Raw genomic sequence first — 24,150 nt, 5'->3', positions numbered from 1 at the left:
GGGGGCCCGGGTTCGGATCCTGGGCATGCACTGATACACCGCTTCTCCAGCCATGCTGAGGCCGTGTCCCACATACAGCAACTAGAAGGATGTGCAGCTATGACAAACAACTATCTACTGGGGCTTTGGGGAAAAAATAAAAAATAAATAAAATTATTAAAAAAAAAAAGTACACACAGAAAAACAATTAAATCAGGAACTCATCCCAGCAAACAAGTGGGGACCTAATTAAATCGGGAAGAATATAATTTTAATGTTATTATCATAAAAATATTCCCTGAAAAGTTATTTAAAAATAACAAAAAATTACTAAAAACTTAAATGGCTTGAAGAATAGCTATGTAAATTATGGTTCATCCACATGTTATGAAACTAGTTAGCTTTTAACCATGATTTTATATAATACTAACCATATGAAACTTCCAGAGATGATAATATTTTTCAAGTTACTATATTCTGTCATTCACTAATAATGTGAAGGCCACCAACAGATACACTAATGTATCAAAGACTCTTATTGTCCTAAAGTCTTGGTTTGAGAGAGGATTTAGATAATAAAACAGTGGATGCAAAGCACGTGACCAAAGACCATCTTAAAAAGAAATCAGAGCTCATAATTAATAGCAAACATTTACAAACAAGATCATGTAAAACCAAAAAGAATCATGTAAAACGCAGAGCAACAAAAGCAAAAACGCAATTGTCCCAGGAACTAACTACTGTCTCCAACTCATAGCAATAGTCTCAAGAACGAATCACACGTTACTACTCACTGTCTTCAACAAAGGATGTCCTACTCTTGGACAAAAAACAAGATGAGGGGGGGTTCAACACTTCTTCGTGTGATTTAGAACACAGTACAGTTGAGGCTTTTTTAGAATGCATTTCGTTAGGACCTTGCGTACCTAGAAAACAAAATATTCAAGGTAAAATTTTTTTATTGCTGAATAAAAAGCAATACTAAAAGCCAAGAGTTCTGTCCCCAGAGGATAAAAATCTCAGGCATGACATAATATAGAACTATGTTGGTCTGACTGCTCAAAATACCAATTACTCTAAAATAAGTATCAGATAGCAAGATGTAGTTCTATAGCTCAGAATCATTTATACAACTTAAAAGCAAAGTTTTACACAATGTTTCACTACTTTGCTTTAGAAAAATGGGTGCCAGAGTTGTAGAAACACTGACAGTTGCATGGGTATAGCTCTAAGCTAGGGATCTTGGCTGGTACCAAAATCAAAGACTTGTAGGTCAAATTGTTTTATTTCTCTAATTTTTGAATGTTTAATATTTTGAATCAGCTTTATGATGTTATTACATAGAAAGCTATATTAAAATACTTTTTTGTGCACTCCTTTTCCACAATCCATTGCGATATCACCATTTTCACATCGCAATGTTTTAAATATGTGAATCTCCCTCCATAACTTCATATTTCACATGAAGACCATCTAAGATCTAATGTTCAAAATTCATAACTTGGTCCACCTGATACTGATACCTGATACTGAATTTGTCATCAGTTTGACCCCAAGCTAATTCATTTTTACCTGGGTCCATTTTTTTCTTCAGTTTCTTGAATGACCGTCTCATATACTTTCTTTTTTTTTTTTTTAATTTTATTTATTTATTTTTCCCCCAAAGCCCCAGTAGATAGTTGTATGTCACAGCTGCACATCCTTCAGGTTGCTGTATGTGCAACGCGGCCTCAGCATGGCCGGAGAAGCGGTGCGTCAGTGCACGCACGGGATCCGAACCCGGGCCGCCAGCAGCGGAGCGTGCGCACTTAACCGCTAAGCCACGGGGCCAGCCCTCATATGCTTTCTTTTTGATGGAATTTCTCTTAAAATCTTATGCTTAGTTAACATCTGAAACTTTTAATTTGTCATATTAAAAGTTACACACTCAAATATCTCTCCATAATCTTTAGGTTGTTTTAGGACATATTGTTTTATTATTGCAAAGTCCCTAAACTTCTCTACTGTAAGCATTAATAAAATTTCGATTATATAAGTATCTACATAATAAATGCATAACATTTCATTTACAAAAAAGAAAAAATAGGTGAAGGTGGTCAAAAGGTACAAACTTCCAGTTATAAAATAAATAAGTCATAGGGATGTAATGTACAGTATGGTGACTATAGTTACTACTATATGGTATATTTGAAAGCTGTTAAGTTAGTTGATCTTAAAAGATCTTAAAAGTTCTCATCACAAGAACAAAAAATTGTAATTGTGTGGTGATTTACTGTGGTGATCATTTTGCAATATATACAAATATAGAATCATTAGGTTGTACACTTGAAATTAATATAATGTTATATGTCAATGCTACCTCAAAAAAAAATATTTATAGTCCAGGAATTGAAGCCTAAATTAGATGCCTATGAATGTGTATGATGACAGTTATCTGATGACTTAAATCCAAATATAAAAGGAAGTTACCATAAGCCCTTTATGACATCAAACCTCAGCCTGGCTTTTCTCTCAACCTTTTCTCCTTTGCCTTAATGCATTATAATCTAAATAGGTAAAATCTGAAAACAAGTAATTCACTTTATGCAGGTGCAACCTTTCTACATGGCACTTGCTATCACAGAACACCATTTCTAAAATAACCATCCCTTCAATCTTCTGTCAATCCATCTGACTCTCTTCCTTCAAGAAACACTCTTGTATTACCTACACTCGACTCTGGTCATTCTGTTACTTTGCCCATCCCAGTGGGAAGTACATATCTTTGGTCTACTGTCTGACCTTCCAGACTTAGGTTCTTTGAACATAATTCCTTGCAATGCAGTGACAACTCCTTGGAATCAGAGTATTAATGCTGAAAGGGATTTCAGAGATGGTTTAGTTAAATTCTCTAAATTCACACTTGAAGAAACTAGGGCTCAGAAAAAATAAGGGCTTTGTCCAAAGTTACACAGCCAGTAGCAGAGTCTGGATGAGAATGCAGGCCACTTGAATCCCAATTTAATGTACTTAATTCCACTCTAGTATTCCTGTTCTTCCTTTAAAAAAAATACTTATTTTGGGCCTGGTGTTTTGCTAAGTTTTGGAATACTAAGATGAATAATTTTACTACATATTTTGCTTATTTGTCTTATTTACTGGCTGCTTCCACAAGTAGAACGTAAGCTCTATGAAGGGACTTGTGTCTGTTTTGTTTACCACTGTTATCACCACCGCCTTGCACAGGGAAACCACTAAATAAATATTTGCTTAATGACTATAATGTGGCTACTGTCCCTGGAACTCACAATTTCCATAACAAACTCAAAGTTACTACACAATGTGAGAATGGTGTTACCAAAATAAGGTAAGAAGGCTACACGGCAGCAATAAAGAGCCTCAGAGTCTGAAGCAGTTGGAGGAGGCTGGGCTTTGTAGGGAGAGTTTGCCAGAAAGAGAAAGGAATGAAGAGCATCTCAGCAGAAAAAACAATATGATGCCAGAGAAGAACATGGCAACCAAGGTGGGCAGGACAGGGAATGGGATGGTTCAAGGAGGGCAAGGTGAGAGGCTCAAGATGGGCCTGAAAGATATTCAAGTTTACTGTGTATATAAGCAGGACACTATTAGAAATGTAGCCTGAAGCCTAGGAGAAAAATTGCCACTGGATGTACATACTTGTTGGTTGAAACCATGAAAAAAGTGAGTCATCCAATTCAGGAAACTACACTTAAGGGGTACCTGAGTGTGACTAGACTGTTAAGTCTACACAAGTCCCACATAATACATGGCAAACTTGCATCCACCCATTTGCCCATGTGCCTGTGACTCCCACCTGACTGATTTCCAGTAACTGTTTATATTTAGTGGGTAATGGTGGTATTCTGGAACTTCAATTCTGATGTCCAGTTAGGGCTCTCTCTATTCTTCTCAACTTTAAATACTCCTAAGTATAACTATTTACATTTTCATAGTTGTATGTTGAATAACAATAACTGATATTTAAAGTTTAACTACTCACCATTACTCCTTAGAGAAAAGGTGTGTGCTGTGTCTCCGAGTCTAATTATTTCACCGGTGGATTCTGCTTCATCTCCATCCCAAGAGGGGCCCAACACCTCAGACGATAAGGAGCACCTGAAAGAGTTCCCTCATTTACTCAGGGGCCCGGCCCATAAACATCCCGAGAGCTGCTTCAAGTAGCCTGCCTGTGGGTGTTCAGATTGCTCATCGCTATGCGCAGAAAAAGGGAAAGACACTCCCCTCTGCTGCTTATCACTTCTTGCTGCTTATCTGTTTTGACTGACATATGTATGGTGGAAACAGCTGTGTATAAAATGTCAAGGATTAAATGTATAGGAGAATACACACTGAGAACAATAAAACACTGGTTACTCTAGGGGTGTGGGAGTGGAGGGCAGGATGGGTAGGGCATTAATTTTCCATTAAATATCCTTGTATTGTTTCACTTTTGCACTTTTGTTACCTTTTTAAAAACCTAGTGATGAAAATAAAGAAATTCATCTTGTGATGGTCTCCTTTAAGACATGTTTTCCATAATGTACTCTACCTAAACAAGAAGGCATTGCCTGTGCTTTTCAAACCATGACAAACTCCATAAAAAAACTGAGAATCAGGTATTTAAAAGAAAGTGATAGCATCATATTCAACCTCTGGTTAGCAGAAGTACAATCAAACCTGTAACAACGTTATATTTTTGTCTATGAAAACTCTGATATTGGTCAATAATACTGGTTCATGAAAGTGCAGTAACCTAGCACTTTTTATACTGTTTGTGGGTGTATAAACAGTAACGGCATTTTTGGAAAGCAGTCTGGCAACTTTTTTTGTGTGTGTGTGAAGAAGATTAGCCCTGAGCTAATACTCGTTGCCAATACTCCTCTTTTTGCTGAGGAAGATTGGCCCTGGGCTAATATCCGTGCCCATCTTCCTCTACTTTATATGGGACGTGGCCAGAGCATGGCTTGACAAGCGGTGCATGGGTCCACGCCCGGGATCCGAACTTGTGAACCCTGGGCCGCTGAAGCGGGGCACCCAAACATAACCACTACGCCACAGGGCTGGCCTCCTCAATTTGGCAACTTTCAATAGCCTTATAACATTCATACTCTTTGACTTTGAAATGTAGCTTAAAGATATGGGAGAAGAGGTGAAAATCAACAAAGGTATATATCACATTTAAAAAAAAAAAAGTATAAAAAACAGACCTACTTTAGAGGAGTGGTTTAGTAAATTATGATGCATCCATATCAATGGCATGTTATACACACTACACAGTGATTAGAATGATTATAAAGAGTTTAACAAAAAAGATTTAACACATCAAGTCTTTTCCCAAGTTGTTAAACTCTTTTTTTTCTTTTTAATAATTTTTATTTATTTATTTTTCCCCCCAAAGCCCCAGTAGATAGTTGTATGTCATAGCTGCACATCCTTCCAGTTGCTGTATGTGGGACACGGCCTCAGCATGGCCAGAAAAGTGTTGCGTCGGTGCGCGCCCGGGATCCGAACCAGGGCCGCCAGCAGCGGAGCGCGCGCACTTAACCGCTAAGCCATGGGGCCGGCCCGTGATGTGTTAAATCTTAAAATGCAGGAGACAGGGCCGGCCCCGTGGCTTAGCAGTTAAGTGCACGCGCTCCGCTGCTGGCGGCCCGGGTTCGCATCCCGGGCGCGCACCGACGCACTGCTTCTCCGGCCATGCTGAGGCCGCGTCCCACATACAGCAACTAGAAGGATGTGCAGCTGTGACATACAACTATCTACTGGGGCTTTGGGGGGAAAAAATAAATAAATAAAATCTTTAAAAAAAAAAAAAAAAATGCAGGAGACAAAATTATATAGACAATATGACTAAATCCAAAACAGAAAAAACAGTAAAAAAGACTAAAGTACAACAAAATGTTAACAAGCAGTTGTTTAGTTCTGAATGGCAGATTTCATCTTTTTTGTTTCCTGCTTCTTTTTTATTTCTCCCATACTTTCCAAGTTTTCCGCAAGGAATATAAACTACTTTGATAATCAAGGGAAAAATCAAAAAATATGTAGGTGCTTAAAAAATGAGTAGGTGGTTAATGCTGAGAATTAAGTATTATATATAGTTCAAAGTTCTTAAAACTCCCTCCAGGAGGTTTAAAATATGAGAAGTTGGTAAAATTTTCACAGTAGCTTTGTTTTTTTGCCATCATTCTGGTATATTGTGTGCAATTTTAATTCTCAGTAGAAGGAAAAGCATAACTTGTTGATTAAATTCACAGACATTGAGCACTACCTCCCAAAAGAAACTCTTTTCCATGATGATTTCGATTCTTGGGTACTTTCCGGCTCTTCCAAAGGTTCTCCTCGACTGGATTCTTGAACACCCTGTCCAGTTTCACCTGTTCAGGATAGATAAAAACCACCACCACCACCACCCAAGTTAATACTACTATTTCTTTTTTTTTGGGGGGGGGGGGAGTTCAGAATGTTTCATTTAAAATCAGCCCCTTGCCATGACTCACTAGGACATCAGCATCTCCTCCCAGCTAGGCCATGTCCCCAAGTCATTTTGCACACAGGGCAGGCTCTGGGGCAGAGAGTCACCCCCCCATCGGCTGCTGGCTAGGAGCCACTCGCTGTGGGCTCTGAGTGCTACCCCTGCCCCTGCACAGCCTTAGGCTGCTCAGCGCCCTCCACTCCTCCCAGAAGAGACCACTAGTTAATACTACTATTTCTATACAGGGGGTGGGTAGAGATAAGGACAGTAAGGCACTCTCAGCTCCTCCTAGTAAACTGGGTTCTTGTGAATGTAAAATTAGAAAGAACCAAATCGTCACCTGTAATGAGCATGTATTACCTGGGTAATAAAGAACACAAGTACTGCTTTAAAAGCAGGGTCTACAGTTGTATCAGCAATGATTTATTTTTTTAAGCAAGGTGGTAGCTTCATTTATTATTCTTTATACCTCTCTATTTTTAAGGAATGTCTGAGGCAAGATGACTAGGGTGTGGCTTCAGAAAAATATGACTGTGTCAGCCTACCTCAAGCTCCAAGACAATCAGGCCCTAGCTTAACCAAGAGTCAGACCACATCAATGCTTGGATGAAATTTTCCTAAGGACTATCAACCTTTTTCTACCCCAACATACCCGAGGAATACACTTTCACCAATGGTATCACTAGGAGGTATCAATGAAATCACTACGAGAGTGATTTCAGAAGCAATGTGAGTGAAACTTCCTATGATTCAGATCTCCCCCTCTGGATATTCCCACCCTCATTTCTAGAGATTCCCTGTTCAAACATCCACTTTCATTTTTTTCTATTTCAGTATCCAGCAAGCAATATTTTAATAACACTAGTTAACATTTACTGTGCATTTACTCTGAGCTAGGCTCGGTGCTAAACTATTTATGCACGTCTACTTACTTAATCTTTACTACAACCATGAAAGAATTTTAGATGAGAAAACTGAGGCTCAGAGAGCTTCAGCCACACAGCGAGGGGCAGAACTTAGCACTGAGCCCATGGTCTGCCTTCAAATCTCTTGTTCTTCAGTGGTAAGTGATAATGCGAGCTCAGGTATCAGGAAGAAGCTGCTCTGCACACCTGACGTGACTAGTGATAATAAAGATTTATTTCTCATTATTAATTGGCATTTTGAAGAATCTGATCAGCTCTAGGTAACACTGCCATATGAACTTGGACATGCAATGGTGAGAATCAGACTTTAGAAAACACTGTCCATCTAAAGTACCACCACCTATGGGACGCCCCATCTAAACAACTCCCTCCTAGCAGCACTAAGCTCACCACATACTACTGACCTGGGAAGGTCCTCTCCTCCACATTTCACTATTACCAGACTCACACATGAGTATGTCTCAGTTCTGTCCTCCTCTCTCCATCTTCACTGCCCTATCCTCAGCCAGGCCACTATCATCCCTCCCCTACCTGCAATCAAGCACTATATTGTAAAAACTGCTGCTGTCGTTATAATATTTCAAATTAATAAATCTCTTTACTTAAAGGTAGTTTTCTACCTCTTAATCTTGCTGCTAAAATGACTAAAAAGCCACAGAGCATCGAAATACCTTCTGTATCCTTGAATCCAGTGAGTTTCACATGTTATTCACTCTCCACCAATTCTCCTATAATGCTTTTATTCTATGTATTTATGGCCATCTCCCTAACTTGAGTATAAACATGGTATACAGCTCTGAATCATCCCAGAGTACCTAGGCTGGTATTTAACATATTATTAAACACTCAAAATACTCAACACTCAAAAGTTCTTGAAATAAAAAAAGAAATATTCTACATGGTGTGTCTTTCAATCTTTCCTTTCAGGCCTTAATTACACATGCTTTTAAATCTTTTTAGCAACAAGGATAAAAGGTATAAAATTATCTCTGAAGAGTTTAAGACTAATTTCAAATGTTATAATCACAGCATAGGTCTCACCATCAATAATGTGAGAATCGCAAATGATGAGCCTACCCCAATTTTTTGTCTTCATTTGTACTAGAATTTTTTTTTTTTTTTTATAATTTTTATTTTTTTTCCCCCAAAGCCCCAGCAGATAGTTGCATGTCATAGCTGCACATCCTTCCAGTTGCTGTATGTGGGACGCGGCCTCAGCATGGCCGGAGAAGCGGTGCTCCGGTGCGCGCCCAGGATCCGAACCCGGGCCGCCAGCAGCGGAGCGCACGCACCCAACCGCTAAGCCACCGGGCCGGCCCCATTTGTACTAGAATTTATGTTAACTGGTACTGCTGCTGAAAACTTTTTTTGGATAACTTTACAATAGTAAACCCATTCTTAAACATATCATATATTATTCCAACCACGACATACAGCATTATTTACTTAACTAATCTCATATTGTTAAGACATAGAAGTTCTTTTTTTTTTTTAAAGATTTTATTTATTTATTTTTTTCCCCCCAAAGCCCCAGTAGATAGTTGTATGTCATAGCTGCACATCCTTCCAGTTGCTGTATGTGGGACACGGCCTCAGCATGGCCAGAGAAGCGGTGCGTCGGTGCGCGCCCGGGATCCGAACCCGGGCCGCCAGCAGTGGAGCGCGCGCACTCAAGCGCTAAGCCACGGGGCCGGCCCAAGACATGCAAGTTCTTTCTTTTTTCTTTGCAATGATAAATAACTTTATAATGAAGACCTTCAAGCACTTTTCTTTTGTATTATTTCCTTAGGATAAATCCCTAGAAATGAGATTTATTGAGCCAAAGATTATAAATAGCTCTTACACACTGCTGATTCAGTTTAAATAAACATAACCTTTTTGGAAAATAATATGGCAATATTGATTTTTATAATAATTATAAAAAAACATACAATCAAAATTTCACACAATAAATTGCCACAGTTTGGGGAACTGGGTTACTCAAAGAGTAAAACAAAAAATATTCAGGGGGCCGGCCCAGTGGCGTAGTGGTTAAGTTCATGTGCTCTGCTTTGGTGGCCCAGGGTTCGAATCCTGGGCGTGGACCTATGCACCACTCATCAAGCCATGCTGTGGTGGCAAACCACACAAAAATAGAGGAAGACTGGCACAGATGTTAGCTCAGGGACAATCTTCCTCAAGCAAAAAGAGGAAGATTGGCAACAGGAGTTTGCTTAAGGCCAAAAAAAATATTCAGGCTGTCACAAACCCAAGTGTATGCTGAAGACAGAAACTCACCAATTCTTCCTGCTGATGCCTCAGCAACATTCAAATTTGTAACAAAAATGTCAGTTCTTTCATAGGCAATTTTGGACTAAAGAATTTCATTCAATAATAGGACGATAAGCAATTTTATCCAGAATTTAGCTTTCTATTATAGATTAGCTTTATTTTTTTATTTTTAATTTTTTTAATTAATTTATTTTTTTCCCCCAAAGCCCCAGTAGATAGTAGTGTGTCACAGCTGCACGTCCTTCTAGTTGCTGTATGTGGGACGCGGCCCCAGCATGGCCGGAGAAGCAGTGTGTCAGTGTGCGCCCGGGATCCGAACCTGGGCCGCCAGCAGCTGAGCGCGCACACTTAACCGCTAAGCCACGGGGCCGGCCCTATAGATTAGCTTTAAAGTAATTTATAAGCAACATCCAAGTTGACAAAGGACATGATGGCAGTCTAGGACCGAGTTTTCAACCACCTGTAACAGTAAGAATTGAAACTTAACTTACAGTTAAATTTATCACATTTACTGTATTGGTGATTCTAATTCCAATGAAGAAAAACAGGCAAAAAGATAACAGGCAAAAAGGGACACACCATGAAATAGAAACCAAACAAAATTTCTATTCCTTTTTTTTTGGTGAGGAGGATCAGCCCTGAGCTAACATCCACACCAATCCTCCTCTTTTCGCTGAGGAAGACTCGCCCTGAGCTAACATCCGTGCTGATCTTCCTCCACTTTATGTGGGATGCCACCACAGCACAGCCTGACAAGTGGTGCGTCGGTGCGCGCCGGGATCTGAACCCGAGCCACCAGCAGCGGAGTGTGTGCACTTAACCATTACGCCACAGGGCCGGCCCAGCAAATTTCTATTCTTAAACTTACTTTTCTCGTGAGATGTTTCACTGATGTGTTCTGTGAGATACTCCAACAACCCATCAAATATTTCCAGGAGATTCTTAATAGATTCCTTATCTCCTTTCACTATATTTTCTCCTGAATACAGAATACAGAGCTATTAAAAAATTTAACCAAGACCTGGAGGGTATTATGTTAAGTGAAGTAAGGCAGAAAGAGAAAGACAAACACTGTATGATCTCACTCATATGTGGAATATAAACCAACACATGGACAGAGAAAACTGTATTGTGGTTACCAGGAGCAATGGGGGTGCGGGTGGGCACAAGGGGTGAAGGGAGACATATATATGGTGATGGTCAAACAAAAATGTACAACCCAAAATTTCACAATGTTATAAACTATTAAAACATCAATAAAAAAAAAATTTAACCAAGAAATCGAAAGCCTCATAATTTTGAAATGGATATATCACTGTGAAAATAGTGTTCAAGATACAAGGATTATAAACCAACCCAGGAGAAAAAATGATATTATAAATATTAAAAACATCATTTCCTGATGCTTGATTATACCTAAAGAAACAAAAGCGGTAGTCTTGAATATGGTATTCGATAATTCATTGGCATATTCCTTTCTTTATCAAGAAGCAAAATAAGTGGACGTAAGAAAACATCCTCTAGTAGGCTTTATACCAAAATACAAAGCAGCTAAGTGGAATTTTACTAGGCTGGTGAAAAAAAAAATAGCAAGAGAGAATACTGTTTTATTAGTGGTTTGTTCTGAAGATAATATCAGCCAAGTAATATAAAAACAAACCAAGCAAACTTGTTGGGGTATGTTCATCAGGAATTCTTATTTTTTTCTATCTGTTAAGTCCTATTTACTTTGCATAGATCATACCACGTTTTTTAAATTAAAAATCATTCATGGCTCCCTGCATATAAACTCTTTTTAATCTCACCTCACCCCATCCTCTCCAGCCTCATCTCCCACCAAATCCACTTTATACCCAGAAGTTAACCTTTAAACAGTCCCTAGCACAGTACCTAGCATAAAAGATTTTTAATAAATGTTAAGTTGAAATGTTGACAAGAAAGGGGCTGGCAAAAGCATGGAAACTTGACATGTTTAACCTCACCTAAAATGGACTCCGATCAATATCAGGTACGGACGAACTTAACTCTTGAGACACTCAGGGTGTCCTTTGGGAGATCATGCCTGGCATTCTCATAAGTTCAAACTAGTATGGGAGAGGCAGAGTGGAAATTTCATATTTGGGAGAATCCAGTCATTCATGACTTCAGTCGTGATGCAAAACAAACCTAAACTAGAAATCTGACGTTTTACAATACTACTAGTAAAGATGGACAACGTTTGATAGTTTTTTTCTGTTTAGAACAACCAAACAGAAATCTTGGTTTCAAGCACTGTGTTTTTCTGGCTTAATAAGGTACACAAGTATACCCCAAGGGCATATTCAAGACTTCTCAGTTTCCAGGATGGGGACCATACTCTGCCACCCCAGCAACTAAGACTGCCTGCCAGAATGCAGTGATTTATGGTGTAGGAGAAACTGCTTTAAACAGAACACAAGGAGTAAAAGCTGTTTTGCAGTCTCCTGGAGGAGGTAAGCAGTTTTGCAACTTTTCATGGGGTGAGTTGTCAAGGGCAGCTTTGCATTAAAAAGTTCTATAAGCAGACACACCTTGCTATAGTATGTTTATAAAGCACAAACACCAGAAATTGCCCTACTTGGGTGATAGGGCAATTCCAAATTGCAAAAGAATAGGGAAACCCTGGGATTATCTCTCAAAATGAATTATCTCCAAACTAATTTACAACATTTACTCACCTAAAACTGCTCTCAAAAACTTAAGACCAAGTATTTTTGCAAAAATTTGTTCTTGTCAATATCAAATTAAGAGATGTAAATGACCTATCCTGATTAACATTTATCTCCTTTAACTACTGTCAAAGAATAGATCAACAATATAAACCTCTCAATGATTTAAGTATAGTTTCAAGTCCCCAAGATTCCCTCTGTTCATTAGCTTGAAATAATTTACTGGAATAATCCTCATTTTCTATCTATAAATATAGGGACTTATAAATATACTTGGGACGTTTGGCTTTAGAATACAAGCATGGTACACTTTGTTTTGGAAAAAGATTCAAAACAATTTACAGTTTTATTTTGAATAGGTAATATATTCACACAGTTCAAAATTGAAAAAGGGCAAAAGGTATACAACAAAAAGTCTCATCCAACCCTTGTTCTGCAAACCTGAAGTTCCCCTTATTGGAGGCATTCAGTATTACAGGTTTCTTGCATATGCTTCTAACGAGTTCTTCTGTATGCAATCAACTGCATATATATTCTCCCCACCTTTGTTTTTAGGAATAGTAGCATACTCTGCACATTATCATTGTAACTGCACCCCATTTTTCTCACACAATATATAGTGGAGATTGTTCCACTAACGTGAAACATTGTACCTAAGGAGCATCATCAATCATCTTTCACAGCTGCAGAGTAGTTCCCTGTAATGAGCTATCATAATTTATTTAACCTGTCCCTAATAATGGACATTTAGGTATTTCTAATTTTTAGCTACTACAAACAAGCAGGATGGTAGCTTTAAAATAACAAAAGAACAACAAAACATACCTCAAATTACCAGCTAGGATACTTACATCTCAGACCCAGAGCCATCACAAACTCAATGTCTGACTCTTCTGGAAAAGCTCTCAAGGATGGCTGACTTAACTACACCAGTCAATTGTCTTGGCTCAGTCTTGCTGGTTAGTCTATTTCATAAGCTTACTCATTTGTTAATTAAACAATGTCTGGGGTTCTACCTAACAAATTATTTTAAGTAAAATGCAAAATTATCTGATAGCTAAGTATATACCAACCTGTTATATGAGACAAGCTGACCTGCAGGTAATCCAAGGCCAATGAATCAATTATTGCTTGTACATTGTGAGCGTCATCCTCTTGACTCCTAGGAATAGCTATGAGGTCTGTGGGAAAAAAGCCACATAATTTTGCATCTATGAGGGGCCAAGTTTTCACCTATCTGTCTCTGACCAGGCTTGTGAGTAAGCTCCACTGCTACAAAACTAAGCTCTGCCCAAACAGAACAGGCTATAAAGTACAAATAAAGTTAACAGAGCCTGAATTGCACACAGTAGAATCTTTACTGGTTGAATAATTATTGACTGAATATTTATTCAACCAAAATATATATGAACGTGCTCTACAATGAGCACCATGCTAAAGGAAGATAGAGAGGTCCCTAAATGCAAGGCGATGCTAATATTCTAATAAGGGGGCAATACATGTGGTGACACTTTAACCCATAACCATGGGCTGCTTTCCATGAGAGAAAAAAACCCACAACAGGTGTGAAAGTAGAATTCTTGCATGTCTTGTTAAAGCAGCCTATTGGGAATTACTGGTACAAAGGATTAAAAGGTCAGTATGGACCAAAGTGCAGAAAGATTTTAATATCAACTTAAATTTGGAGTTTCTCCTCTGGTATTGAGGAAGACGAATGTTTTGGATAGGATGAAAAAAGTATTTTAAAGGACTAGTCTAATAACTACATGCCTCTGAACTCTAAAGACGGTTGAGACTAGCATGAAAGATACCAGGTAGAGACCATCCCATTATTCCAAGAGGTGATGAGGACACTGACTCACAGTAACAGGGGGAAAGGAAGAGAGACTATACAGAGCTTATAATACTTAACGGTTATCAACTATGAAAGAAACAGAGGCAAGAGAGGAATTTATGGATAAGGACTCTGAGATATTTAACCAGGGTAACAAACACCAATTCTTATCCATAATATTGCTTAAGTAACAGGACCCAACAAGTTTCAAAGTTCCACTCAATTTTAGAACCTTTGAAGGTAGATTTATGGAAAAGGTATGACTTTCACAAGGCATTAGGCATAATTAAACAGCGAAGACCAAGGCTGTTATTACAGGTGGGTCTCCTAGGCAGTCATTAAGGTAACGAATGCAATATTTAGATAAAAATAAGAAGCAGACAAAGAGAAAACTCAAGATTTTATAAACACCATAGGATCTAACTAACAGCACTAGAAACTTGCGGCCTAAGATACAGACAATATTACTCTCACTTTTTAGTACCCTTACCTGGCACCTTTTCTCCCAAAATGGATTGATAAAGAGCAATAAAAACATTAGCATCACAATCTTCTAGTTCGTGTATCCTCAGATGTATGTGACATTTCAAAAGAAGGTTATTGGCAATGGTTACCCACTCTGTTGGGAAAGGGAAAAGACCAACCTTAAATACCACTAGAAAGAGTCATATACATACATTAAAAAAAAACAAGCCCCACAAAAACAGACACTGAACTCTGTAGAAGATAAGGGATTTGACTGTTATAAAATTTCAAAGACCCTCCTAGGCATGATTTTTGAAAAGATGTATTTAATTTCTTGGGATGATTTCCAGAATGCCAGAATTTCAATGTAGCCAAAACTACGATGTGAATCCAGCTTTCACTGTTGCAATTGAAAATTTTAAGTTACTTATTGTAGTTCTTATTTTACAAGCCATACATAGGTGTTTTTATGTAAAATATATTTACAAGTAAATGGGAATACTTTTCAAATTTAGAAAGCTTGAAACATTTGTTCCCTGAAATGACTGGCGATTAAGGGGAAAGTTCTTTCATTCCGTATTCGATATCTTCAGTATGTCCTAGAAATAAATGTGTGTATGTGTCTTCAAGGCACATTATCTCCCTCTCTCCGTGTCCATCCCTCAAAGCTGACCAAACCATGACAACTGGTTTGAAGGCTGTCCTGGAGAAAAGGAAGAAAGCATCCTAGACAACCAAATCAACTCGTTTTTCAAGTGGTGCTAGACAAAGCCGGTAACTCTAGAGGGCACTGAAGAGAAAAATCCACCACTATTCTACTTTGGCAGGGGCATCAACAGATCTTAAGAGTGCCATTCCTCAGAAATTCAATACAGATGGCAGGTACGACCTGAGTTCCCACAGCGAGGAGCAAAGAGCACACCGACAAGGGCTAGAGTCCCGAAAAAAACACTTTCTGACCGCCCTTTTGCACCAGGATACCGGCGTGCTACGGTCCTCGCCGCAGGGCCTCCTCTCCCCCACCCCAAAATCGCGCTCGGTGGCCTCGAAGCGGACAGGGAATGGGGTTAGGAGACCCTATCCAGAGAGCCCACCGTCTACGACCGGGTGTGTCACCAGCCCCGCCGGCAGCCCAGTCCTAGTTGAAGCCGGCTCGAGGCCTCAAGATAAAATGGGCAGGGCCGTTCAGGGATTTGGACAGCTTCAGTCCACACATACCACGGCTCCAGGGCGAGACTCACCAGTCTCCGACCCGGCCATGTCGCGAAGGCAGGTCGGCACCAGACTCCTGGCCGGGCGCGCGGTGGACGGTGTCCTGGAAGGGCCGCAAGGGGCACACACAGCGCTGAGAAGAGGCGGAACGAAACGAAAGCGCAGCGAAGGAGGGGTGAAGGAGGGAGGGACGTTAAAACGGCCTCTCACTGCTGATTGGTCATCAGAGGAGCGCTTCCTTTCGCAGCACGCGCCGGGGCGGCGGTTTGCGGAGTCGAGGTACCATTCTCCGCGACAAGATCCTGCTAAGGGATTCTCCGGTGGGTGGGTTTGACAGCCCAGGTCACCCAGCAGCCCTGGCTGGTCTCTCAAGGGCTTTAGCACGGCACTTCCGGTGAGCTATTTCGTTTTGTATTCTTCCGCTGATGCCAACTGGGGAAGTAGTGCGGTCCACTCACCGGATGGGAGGGGGCAGCCACGTGACAATGCCAGGCTCCGCTTTCACGCCCCCTCGTTTGGTTATGGCGGTGAAGGCTCTTTGGAGACGTAAACATTTCCAAGTGGGCTGACCATTTTTTCCCTTGGGCCGGACCAGGAAAAGGGCAGGGTGGCTTCCTTAAGGTGTAGACAGACGAGAAAAGGGTGGAGTTAAGAGCGTGCAGGCTAGGGCCTCCCAGTGGTGGGTGGGCCCAGCCATAAAAGGGGCGAAAAACGGGCGACTCTGAGGGAGGGGCCTGGGGGAGGGGCGAGAACACGGCGGATTCCGGAACGCCGGCGGGCGTTGCGGCCTCAGCGCAGGGGCGGGATGATTAGGTCATAGAGCGGCTCCCAGCATTCTGTGCGGCGGAGGAGGCGGTCCAGGCTATAAAACCGGCTGCCGGGACGCGGCCGGCACCTCATTCATTTCCACCAGTCTCTTGTGGAGCACGTCTTGCTCCAGTCATCGCTGTCCCTCTGCTTCTGCCGCCCCCGCAAGGCTTCGCCGTCGTCGAAGCCAGCTCCAGCGACTCGTCGCACCCGTTTCTCTCCACTTCGTTCCCCGCCAACCGCAACCATTGACGCCATGTCGGGTTATTCGAGTGACCGAGACCGCGGCCGGGATCGAGGGTAAGTGTGGGAACTGACCTGTCAGGCCCGGCGGGTGGGGGATGGGAGGCCGATGAGGGTCGCGGCGGGCAGTGGAGAGGGTGGGAACTTGTCTTTTTCAGCCCACCCATGGGCCTCTTCAATGGAATGTTTGATATTTGTCCAAAAGTGACCAGAAGAGATTCGCCTGTTAACGGCCCTCGAGCTCGCCCTTTGTTTGCGGGGGCCATCAGGGCCTCGGCGATTTAGCCGCTGTTGGGAGAATGCGGAGGAGCGTATTTTTAGGGCAGGCGAGCGCGCCGCTTCGAGGCGGACGGAGTCGCCGCTTCTAGGTGCAAGCTTTCCGGAGGTGTTTTAGGGGCCCCCAGGATTCAGCGGGAGCCAAGGGAGCCGCCTCTGAAGCCTCCGCGGGGGCAGGGGGGTGGCCGGCGCCGCGGGAATCGGCCATGTGGCTGAGCCGCGGGTACAAAATGCCGGCGTCGGACATGGCGGCGGCGCCTTTGTTACCCCGCCCGGCGGAGGAGCTCAAAATGGCAGCGTCGAGAAAATGTGGCGCAGAGAGAAATGCGAGACAAAGGGGGAAGCGCCGCCCCAGCGGGAACGCCGCCCGGCCGACTCCGCCTGGGCCGGGACTCCTCCCCTGGTAGTCGCCAGCTCCTCCTCCTCTTTTTTTCGCGTTATATAATTTTGCTACCTTGCTCCGGGGCCTTTCCGCGGGATCCCCCAACTCCACTGGCTTCAGCGTCCTGGAGAACCCTCATTGTGATGCTCTGGCTGCCTGTACTGTCCCGTTATCCACTTAAAACCAAAGTTCCTGTGTTTGAAACAGCTGAGAAATAACGTAGCTGTTAAGCTCCTCCTTTCTTGTATTGTTTCTCTGCCAGATATTTAATTCATAAACTTGTGGGAAAGACTGGTAGCCACAAGCTGTTGTCTGTACTTGTAGTCTGAACTTCTGGCGTTTGGGCAGTGTATTTCCGACCTGGTAAATCCCGGGCTGTTGACTTAGCTTCAGTAGTGTGTACTTGGGACCACGGGAAATGAGATAGATAGGATGCTGATTGTGGGTTTGGGAGAATGACCATCATTAAGGCTAGAGCTAGATCTTAAACCTCCAAAAGTCTTTCATTGATCTTGAGTGTGTGCCAAGGGTTAGTAAGTCTGTCTATATGTAAACTCCTGTGTAGGCGTCTGAAAATGTAACTCTTTTTTAATTTCAGGTTTGGGGCGCCTCGATTTGGAGGAAGTAGGGCAGGGCCCCTATCTGGAAAGAAGTTTGGAAACCCTGGGGAGAAACTAGTTAAAAAGAAGTGGAACCTTGATGAGCTGCCCAAATTTGAGAAGAATTTTTATCAAGAACACCCTGATTTGGCTAGGCGCACAGCAGTGAGTAATTTCGTTGGCCCCACTAGGCTATAACTCAGTAACAACTTATAGTAAATGGAAGTCGGACCAGAAAAGTCTAGCAAATGACCGAGTTTTGAGAAATTACTGCTTTTTGACTTGGTAGTTGGGGAAGAGGTGTTACTTTTTGGAAACAGTTGGCTTTGAGTTTTTCTACTTAGAATGGTTGAGCGTAACACGATACGGGGTTCTTGGGCTATATAGGGTTTTCATATGTGGATCCAGATTTAAAATGGCAACATTAATGTAGCTAATCAATTATAAATTTAGGGGCTTACTGATTGTGTTAGAGGAGGTTATCATGACACACTAGATTATTGTAATTTGTTTTGTAGCAAGAGGTGGATACATATAGAAGAAGCAAGGAAATTACGGTTAGAGGTCACAATTGCCCAAAGCCAGTTCTGAATTTTTATGAAGCAAACTTTCCTGGTAAGTGCTACTTTTGTTTTTTCTCCTTTTTTTTTTTAATTCCCCCCTTTCTCTTGGCCCTACTAATTTTTACTAAGTTGCTGTTGCTAATTACAGCAAACGTTATGGATGTTATTGCAAGGCAGAACTTTACTGAACCCACTGCTATTCAAGCTCAGGGATGGCCAGTTGCTCTAAGTGGATTGGATATGGTTGGAGTGGCACAGACTGGATCTGGAAAAACATTGTCTGTAAGTTTGGGAGAACTTTTGAGTTACTCTGTGATGGGTCTAGAGAACATGGATTGGGCATACAAAGGAACCAGAAGTATATTAATGGTACCTTGTTGTCTGCTCTCCCCTGAATAGTATTTGCTGCCTGCCATAGTCCACATCAATCATCAGCCATTCCTAGAGAGAGGTGATGGGCCTATTGTAAGTATATATGTATTTTCTCTTAATTTTTGGCTAGAAGTGTAATTTAGAGATTTTATAGACTATATAGCAAAAGACATAATTTGTGGTGGTTTTGTGGGGAGACTCTAGTTATTCTACTCGAGTTGACTGGAGACAAAGCATTTTAGGGTATTGGACAGCAAAATAATACGCCACTGTAAACTGATAAATTAGCAGTTGAAAACTGGGATTCAGGTCTCTGTTAAAAGCTCTTCTGCTTTCTGTTCCTCTTTCCTTAGTGCTTGGTGCTGGCACCAACTCGGGAACTGGCCCAACAGGTACAGCAAGTAGCTGCTGAATACTGTAGAGCATGTCGCTTGAAGTCCACTTGCATCTATGGTGGTGCTCCCAAGGGACCACAGATACGTGATTTGGAGAGAGGCATGTGAACAAAAAAGGTTCTCTTCATTACTGATGTTGCTAAAAGTTTTGGATGTCTTGGTTACATTTATGTGTTTAATTGAAGGTGTGGAAATCTGTATTGCAACACCTGGAAGACTGATTGACTTTTTAGAGTGTGGGAAAACCAATCTGAGAAGAACCACCTACCTTGTCCTTGATGAAGCAGATAGAATGCTTGATATGGGCTTTGAACCCCAAATAAGGAAGATTGTGGATCAAATAAGAGTGAGTGCCCTTAAATATGTTACCTCTTCAAACTTAGCTGTAAATTCATTCTTACAGTACAGTACTTTTATTTTTTTATCCGAAATTCTTTAGCCTGATAGGCAAACCCTAATGTGGAGTGCGACTTGGCCAAAAGAAGTAAGACAGCTTGCTGAAGATTTCCTGAAAGACTACATTCATATAAACATTGGTGCACTAGAACTGAGTGCAAACCACAACATTCTTCAGATTGTGGATGTGTGTCATGATGTAGAAAAGGATGAAAAGTAAGTTTTCTATTGTCTTACTATAATAATGACTTGGCTGTACAAATTGAGGAGTCACTGTTTTATAGGTTATCTTAAAAGTGACTTTCAGTTGGGTGGAACCTGAATATGTTCTTTTAAAATTAGTCTGTCAGTTCTTCTGAAAATTGTCTTCCTTACAAGACAATTGGTTATCACCATATTTATGGCATTCCTATTAGAAAAGGAGCTTGTGTCCTGTGGTTTATCTAAGGACCACAGGTATACTTGTTTGATCAGTGGTAAGCAGGTGGTTCCTTTTTGACTTAGAGCCACACATAAATTGAATATAGTGTTTCACTGACCATAAATGTGTGGCCATAACCATGGACTTGTTCTAAAATTCACAATTTTTTCACTCTTTCCAGACTTATACGTCTAATGGAAGAGATCATGAGTGAGAAGGAGAATAAAACCATTGTTTTTGTTGAAACCAAAAGAAGATGTGATGAACTTACTAGAAAAATGAGGAGAGATGGGTATGTATGTGTAGGCTTCCTCCACTGAAGCAGATGTATTAGAGCTGAGTTTAGAGGAGGGGAGGGGCAAACTTACATCAGGAGTAATGTATTAGTTTCATGGATAGGAAACATCTGGTAGTATAGGTAAAGCTGTAGTTATATACAATATTTAGGTGAAATTAAAGGGGTCTATGACCAGAAATGGTTAAAGACTAGACTAAAATCTGTCAAGTTTTAAATGTGAGCCTACTAATAGAATTTTTCTTTAATTTAGGTGGCCTGCCATGGGTATCCATGGTGACAAGAGTCAACAAGAACGTGACTGGGTTCTAAATGGTAAGCATTTCAAATGAAGACCCCCTCCCCCCCCTCAAAACCTAGAATTCCACACAGATTGGTGATTGTTTATGTGCCTTCTTTTGCAGAGTTCAAACATGGAAAAGCTCCTATTCTGATTGCTACAGATGTGGCCTCCAGAGGGCTAGGTTAGTACAAACTCGAATTCATGGCTTGGTTTCCCAGAAGATCTCCATATAATTTTTTTAAAGAAAGTTTATTGCTTTCTTTAACCTCTGCGTTTTTTCTAAGTTTTTTTCATATAAAGGTGCAGTCTTTGTGGCAAGGCCTAGGCATGACAATCGGAGGACTCGAGGGGGATGGAGGACTAGTGATCGGCTGGCTGCTTCCAGTCGATTAGAGAGATGAAAAGCTGAAAGTGTGCCAGTAATCTTCAAAAGGCAGAACATACCACCTCTGCCCCGTAAACTGTTCTCTCTGGGGGAAAAAAATGGAAGTTATCCTCACAGTTCACTGCCGTGGTATTCCTTCTGTCCCATGCTCTGCATGACTGCCATGGTACAGCATTGTTTCAGACTTGACTGTGATCTGTGGGTCTTTGAGTTTCAGTGAGTTTGCTGAAATGTTGAAGAAATATTTCCAAACTTCAATGTTCAATGAAATTTTTGTTCAAGTTTGAAATGGAGAGAGCAGCTTTAAAAGGTACTAAGCCTTTTACAAATTGGTGAGTACTGGCACATGAGATCTAGAGCAGGAGCAACTTCTCACACTTAGTCAGTGGGAAAAGAAAGCACTGCATTGAAAGTTCCTCCCTCACCTACACAGTAGTCGTCATGTCGAGACCTGCCAGAGAGAGACACATTCTCAAGTGAATCCTGGCTTCTTGGAAGCGCTTGCCTAGACGAGACACAGTGCATAAAAACAACTTTTGGGGGACAGGTATGTTTTTCTTGCAGCTGCGGTTGTAAGGTCTTGGCAAGACAAGCAGTGTGGCCAGAATTTTGAACTTCTGATGAGTGTGTAATGCAAAGGACCATGTACATTTTTGTTTAAAGGTCCTCAAAATGAGCACATGAAGAGGTTGCTGTGAACCTTTAAGTGGCCCTACTGCGCAGAAGCATTCAGATGTCACTTGATGATCTGTAAGGGGACTTGCTGATTTGGGAATGTTTTAGGGAATACACATCTCTTTGATATGCCCTGTCACTGGGTGGGTAATGAGATGTATGGCTGACGTGTTCTTTTTTTTTTTCCCCCCCCTCCCCTCTTTCTTTCAACCTCAATGGTATTCCTACAGGGAATGGATAACCATTTTAACTGTATTTTTTGCAGCCCGTACCTTCTTGGGAGTACAATTGTCTAACTTTTTATTTTTGGTCTGGCTGTTGTGGTGTGCAAAACTCCGTACATTGCTATTTTGCCACACTGCAACACCTTACAGATGTGGAAGATGTGAAATTTGTCATCAATTATGACTACCCTAACTCCTCAGAGGATTATATTCATCGAATTGGAAGAACTGCTCGCAGTACCAAAACAGGCACAGCATACACTTTCTTTACACCTAATAACATAAAGCAAGTGAGCGACCTTATCTCTGTGCTTCGTGAAGCTAATCAAGCAATTAATCCCAAGTTGCTTCAGTTGGTCGAAGACAGAGGTTCAGGTAAGACCAACCTTCGATAAGAAATGTTGGTGGTTTTGGGTCACATACTTGTCTACAAATCCATTTAAATAGGATCGGCCGGTAAGTAAAATCTTCAGTGTGAAGCTAAGTTTGAGAAAACACACCTATAGTGACTAGAGCTGCTTGATTCCTTTTGTGTTTGTAGTGAACTGTGCTATAGAAATAATCAGTTTGCAATTACTCTTTTTCTTGACAGGTCGTTCCAGGGGTAGAGGAGGCATGAAGGATGACCGTCGGGACAGATATTCTGCAGGCAAAAGGGGTGGATTTAATACCTTTAGAGACAGGGAAAATTATGACAGAGGTTACTCTAGTCTGCTAAAGAGAGATTTTGGGGCAAAAACTCAGAATGGTGTTTACAGTGCTGCAAATTACACCAATGGGAGCTTTGGAAGTAATTTTGTGTCTGCTGGTATACAGACCAGTTTTAGGACTGGTAACCCAACAGGGACTTACCAGAATGGTTATGATAGCACTCAGCAATATGGAAGTAATGTTCCAAATATACACAATGGTATGAACCAACAGGCATATGCATATCCTGCTACTGCAGCTGCGCCTATGATTGGTTATCCAATGCCAACAGGATATTCTCAGTAAGACTTTAGAGGTATATGTAAATGTCTGTTTTTCATAATTGCTCTTTATATTGTGTGTTATCAGACAAGATAGTTATTTAAGAAACATGGGAAATGCAGAAATGACTGCAGTGCAGCAGTAATTATGGTGCACTTTTTCGCTATTTAAGTTGAATATTTCTCTACATTCCTGAAACAATTTTTAGGTTTTTTTTGTACTAGAAAATGCAGGCAGTGTTTTCACAAAAGTAAATGTACAGTGATTTGAAATACAATAAATGAAGGCAATGCATGGCCTTCCAATAAAAAATATTTGAAGACTGAATTAAGTGGAAATTGTACTTTATTTTACAATATATAATGTCATGTGAAACTTTGCTTAGATGGTCTGTCTTTTAATCATAAAAACTAAGTTGACTGCTCCTTTCCATTATTTAGTTTTGGAAAGTGGGGAGATCAGAAGGCCCTCCCTACAATTATCTATATTCATATTGCAAGCATTAAAATGGGATTGATTTAGGTAAATTTATAATTCTAGGCTAAATTGCATAAAGGCTTTCTGTTAGTACCTCCCAACATCAGGTGAGTCATTTAATCTATGTATTAGCAGACTGGTGAAATGAGATATTACAATAGGAAATAATCAACTGTGTAGCCCCACCTTCAGACTATTTAATGTGAGAACAACATGGATGACTTTGTTCCTTTTGCAAAATTTATAATTTGAAAAGCTCCAAGTAATTTGGTTTTTCAAAAGAGATTATATTTATGCTCTTGGCTGTATTGTGAATTACTGAAATGTTGAACAAAGCTAAAAGACTATTACACGTTTTAAGGTGGTTGGCCAAGAGCTAAGTTTGGATTTGTTTTCAGTGTTCTTAGTGCAGGTTATATATAGATTCTAGTCTTCACAGGCTTCCTGGGACTCTTAACTGTAGTCACACTGGGAGTCATGAATGTTTTTCCAATAATTCAGGAAACTGGAGAGGACTTCAAACTGTAAGGTCTACTCAT

The 24,150-nt window shown here is 40.9% G+C and overlaps 2 protein-coding genes across 5 annotated transcripts in view; one reads left to right on the top strand and one right to left on the bottom strand.

Annotated features, from left to right (window-relative positions):
* Positions 1 to 16,101, bottom strand: part of CEP95 (centrosomal protein 95) — a 42,335-nt gene extending 26,234 nt beyond the window's left edge. The window contains exons 1-7 of one of the 3 annotated variants that reach the window (XM_004432664.3): positions 15,876 to 16,101; positions 14,660 to 14,788; positions 13,409 to 13,516; positions 10,517 to 10,627; positions 6,248 to 6,353; positions 3,980 to 4,095; positions 774 to 905 (exon numbers count right to left, since the gene is read on the bottom strand). In XM_004432664.3, coding sequence (XP_004432721.1) covers positions 774 to 905; positions 3,980 to 4,095; positions 6,248 to 6,353; positions 10,517 to 10,627; positions 13,409 to 13,516; positions 14,660 to 14,788; positions 15,876 to 15,894 — 721 coding nt within the window. In that variant the 5' untranslated portion in view covers positions 15,895 to 16,101. The remainder of the gene's footprint in view (positions 1 to 773; positions 906 to 3,979; positions 4,096 to 6,247; positions 6,354 to 10,516; positions 10,628 to 13,408; positions 13,517 to 14,659; positions 14,789 to 15,875) is intronic. The other 2 variants (XM_087441429.1, XM_087441428.1) reach the window with 2 other exon arrangements.
* Positions 16,102 to 16,130: 29 nt separating this feature from the next.
* Positions 16,131 to 23,461, top strand: DDX5 (DEAD-box helicase 5). 2 transcript variants are annotated; one of them, XM_087441432.1, is made up of 14 exons: positions 16,131 to 16,240; positions 16,760 to 16,953; positions 18,153 to 18,318; positions 18,672 to 18,768; positions 18,865 to 18,998; positions 19,116 to 19,181; positions 19,442 to 19,583; positions 19,669 to 19,829; positions 19,923 to 20,095; positions 20,482 to 20,592; positions 20,849 to 20,910; positions 21,000 to 21,059; positions 22,313 to 22,537; positions 22,755 to 23,461. In XM_087441432.1, exons 2-14 carry the CDS (start codon positions 16,910 to 16,912, stop codon positions 23,156 to 23,158), a joined length of 1,845 nt encoding a protein of 614 aa, XP_087297558.1. In that variant the 5' UTR covers positions 16,131 to 16,240; positions 16,760 to 16,909; the 3' UTR covers positions 23,159 to 23,461. The 2 variants fall into 2 exon arrangements, with proteins under 2 accessions (XP_087297558.1, XP_004432718.1); XM_004432661.3 differs by lacking the exon at positions 16,131 to 16,240 and having other exon boundaries at positions 16,735 to 16,953.
* Positions 23,462 to 24,150: the final 689 nt, after the last annotated feature.

The sequence above is a fragment of the Ceratotherium simum genome, chromosome 16, assembly GCF_057802395.1.
Source record: "Ceratotherium simum simum isolate JZ-2026a chromosome 16, ASM5780239v1, whole genome shotgun sequence".
Taxonomy (NCBI): domain Eukaryota; kingdom Metazoa; phylum Chordata; class Mammalia; order Perissodactyla; family Rhinocerotidae; genus Ceratotherium; species Ceratotherium simum.
This window is presented reverse-complemented; position numbering and strand designations above follow the sequence as displayed.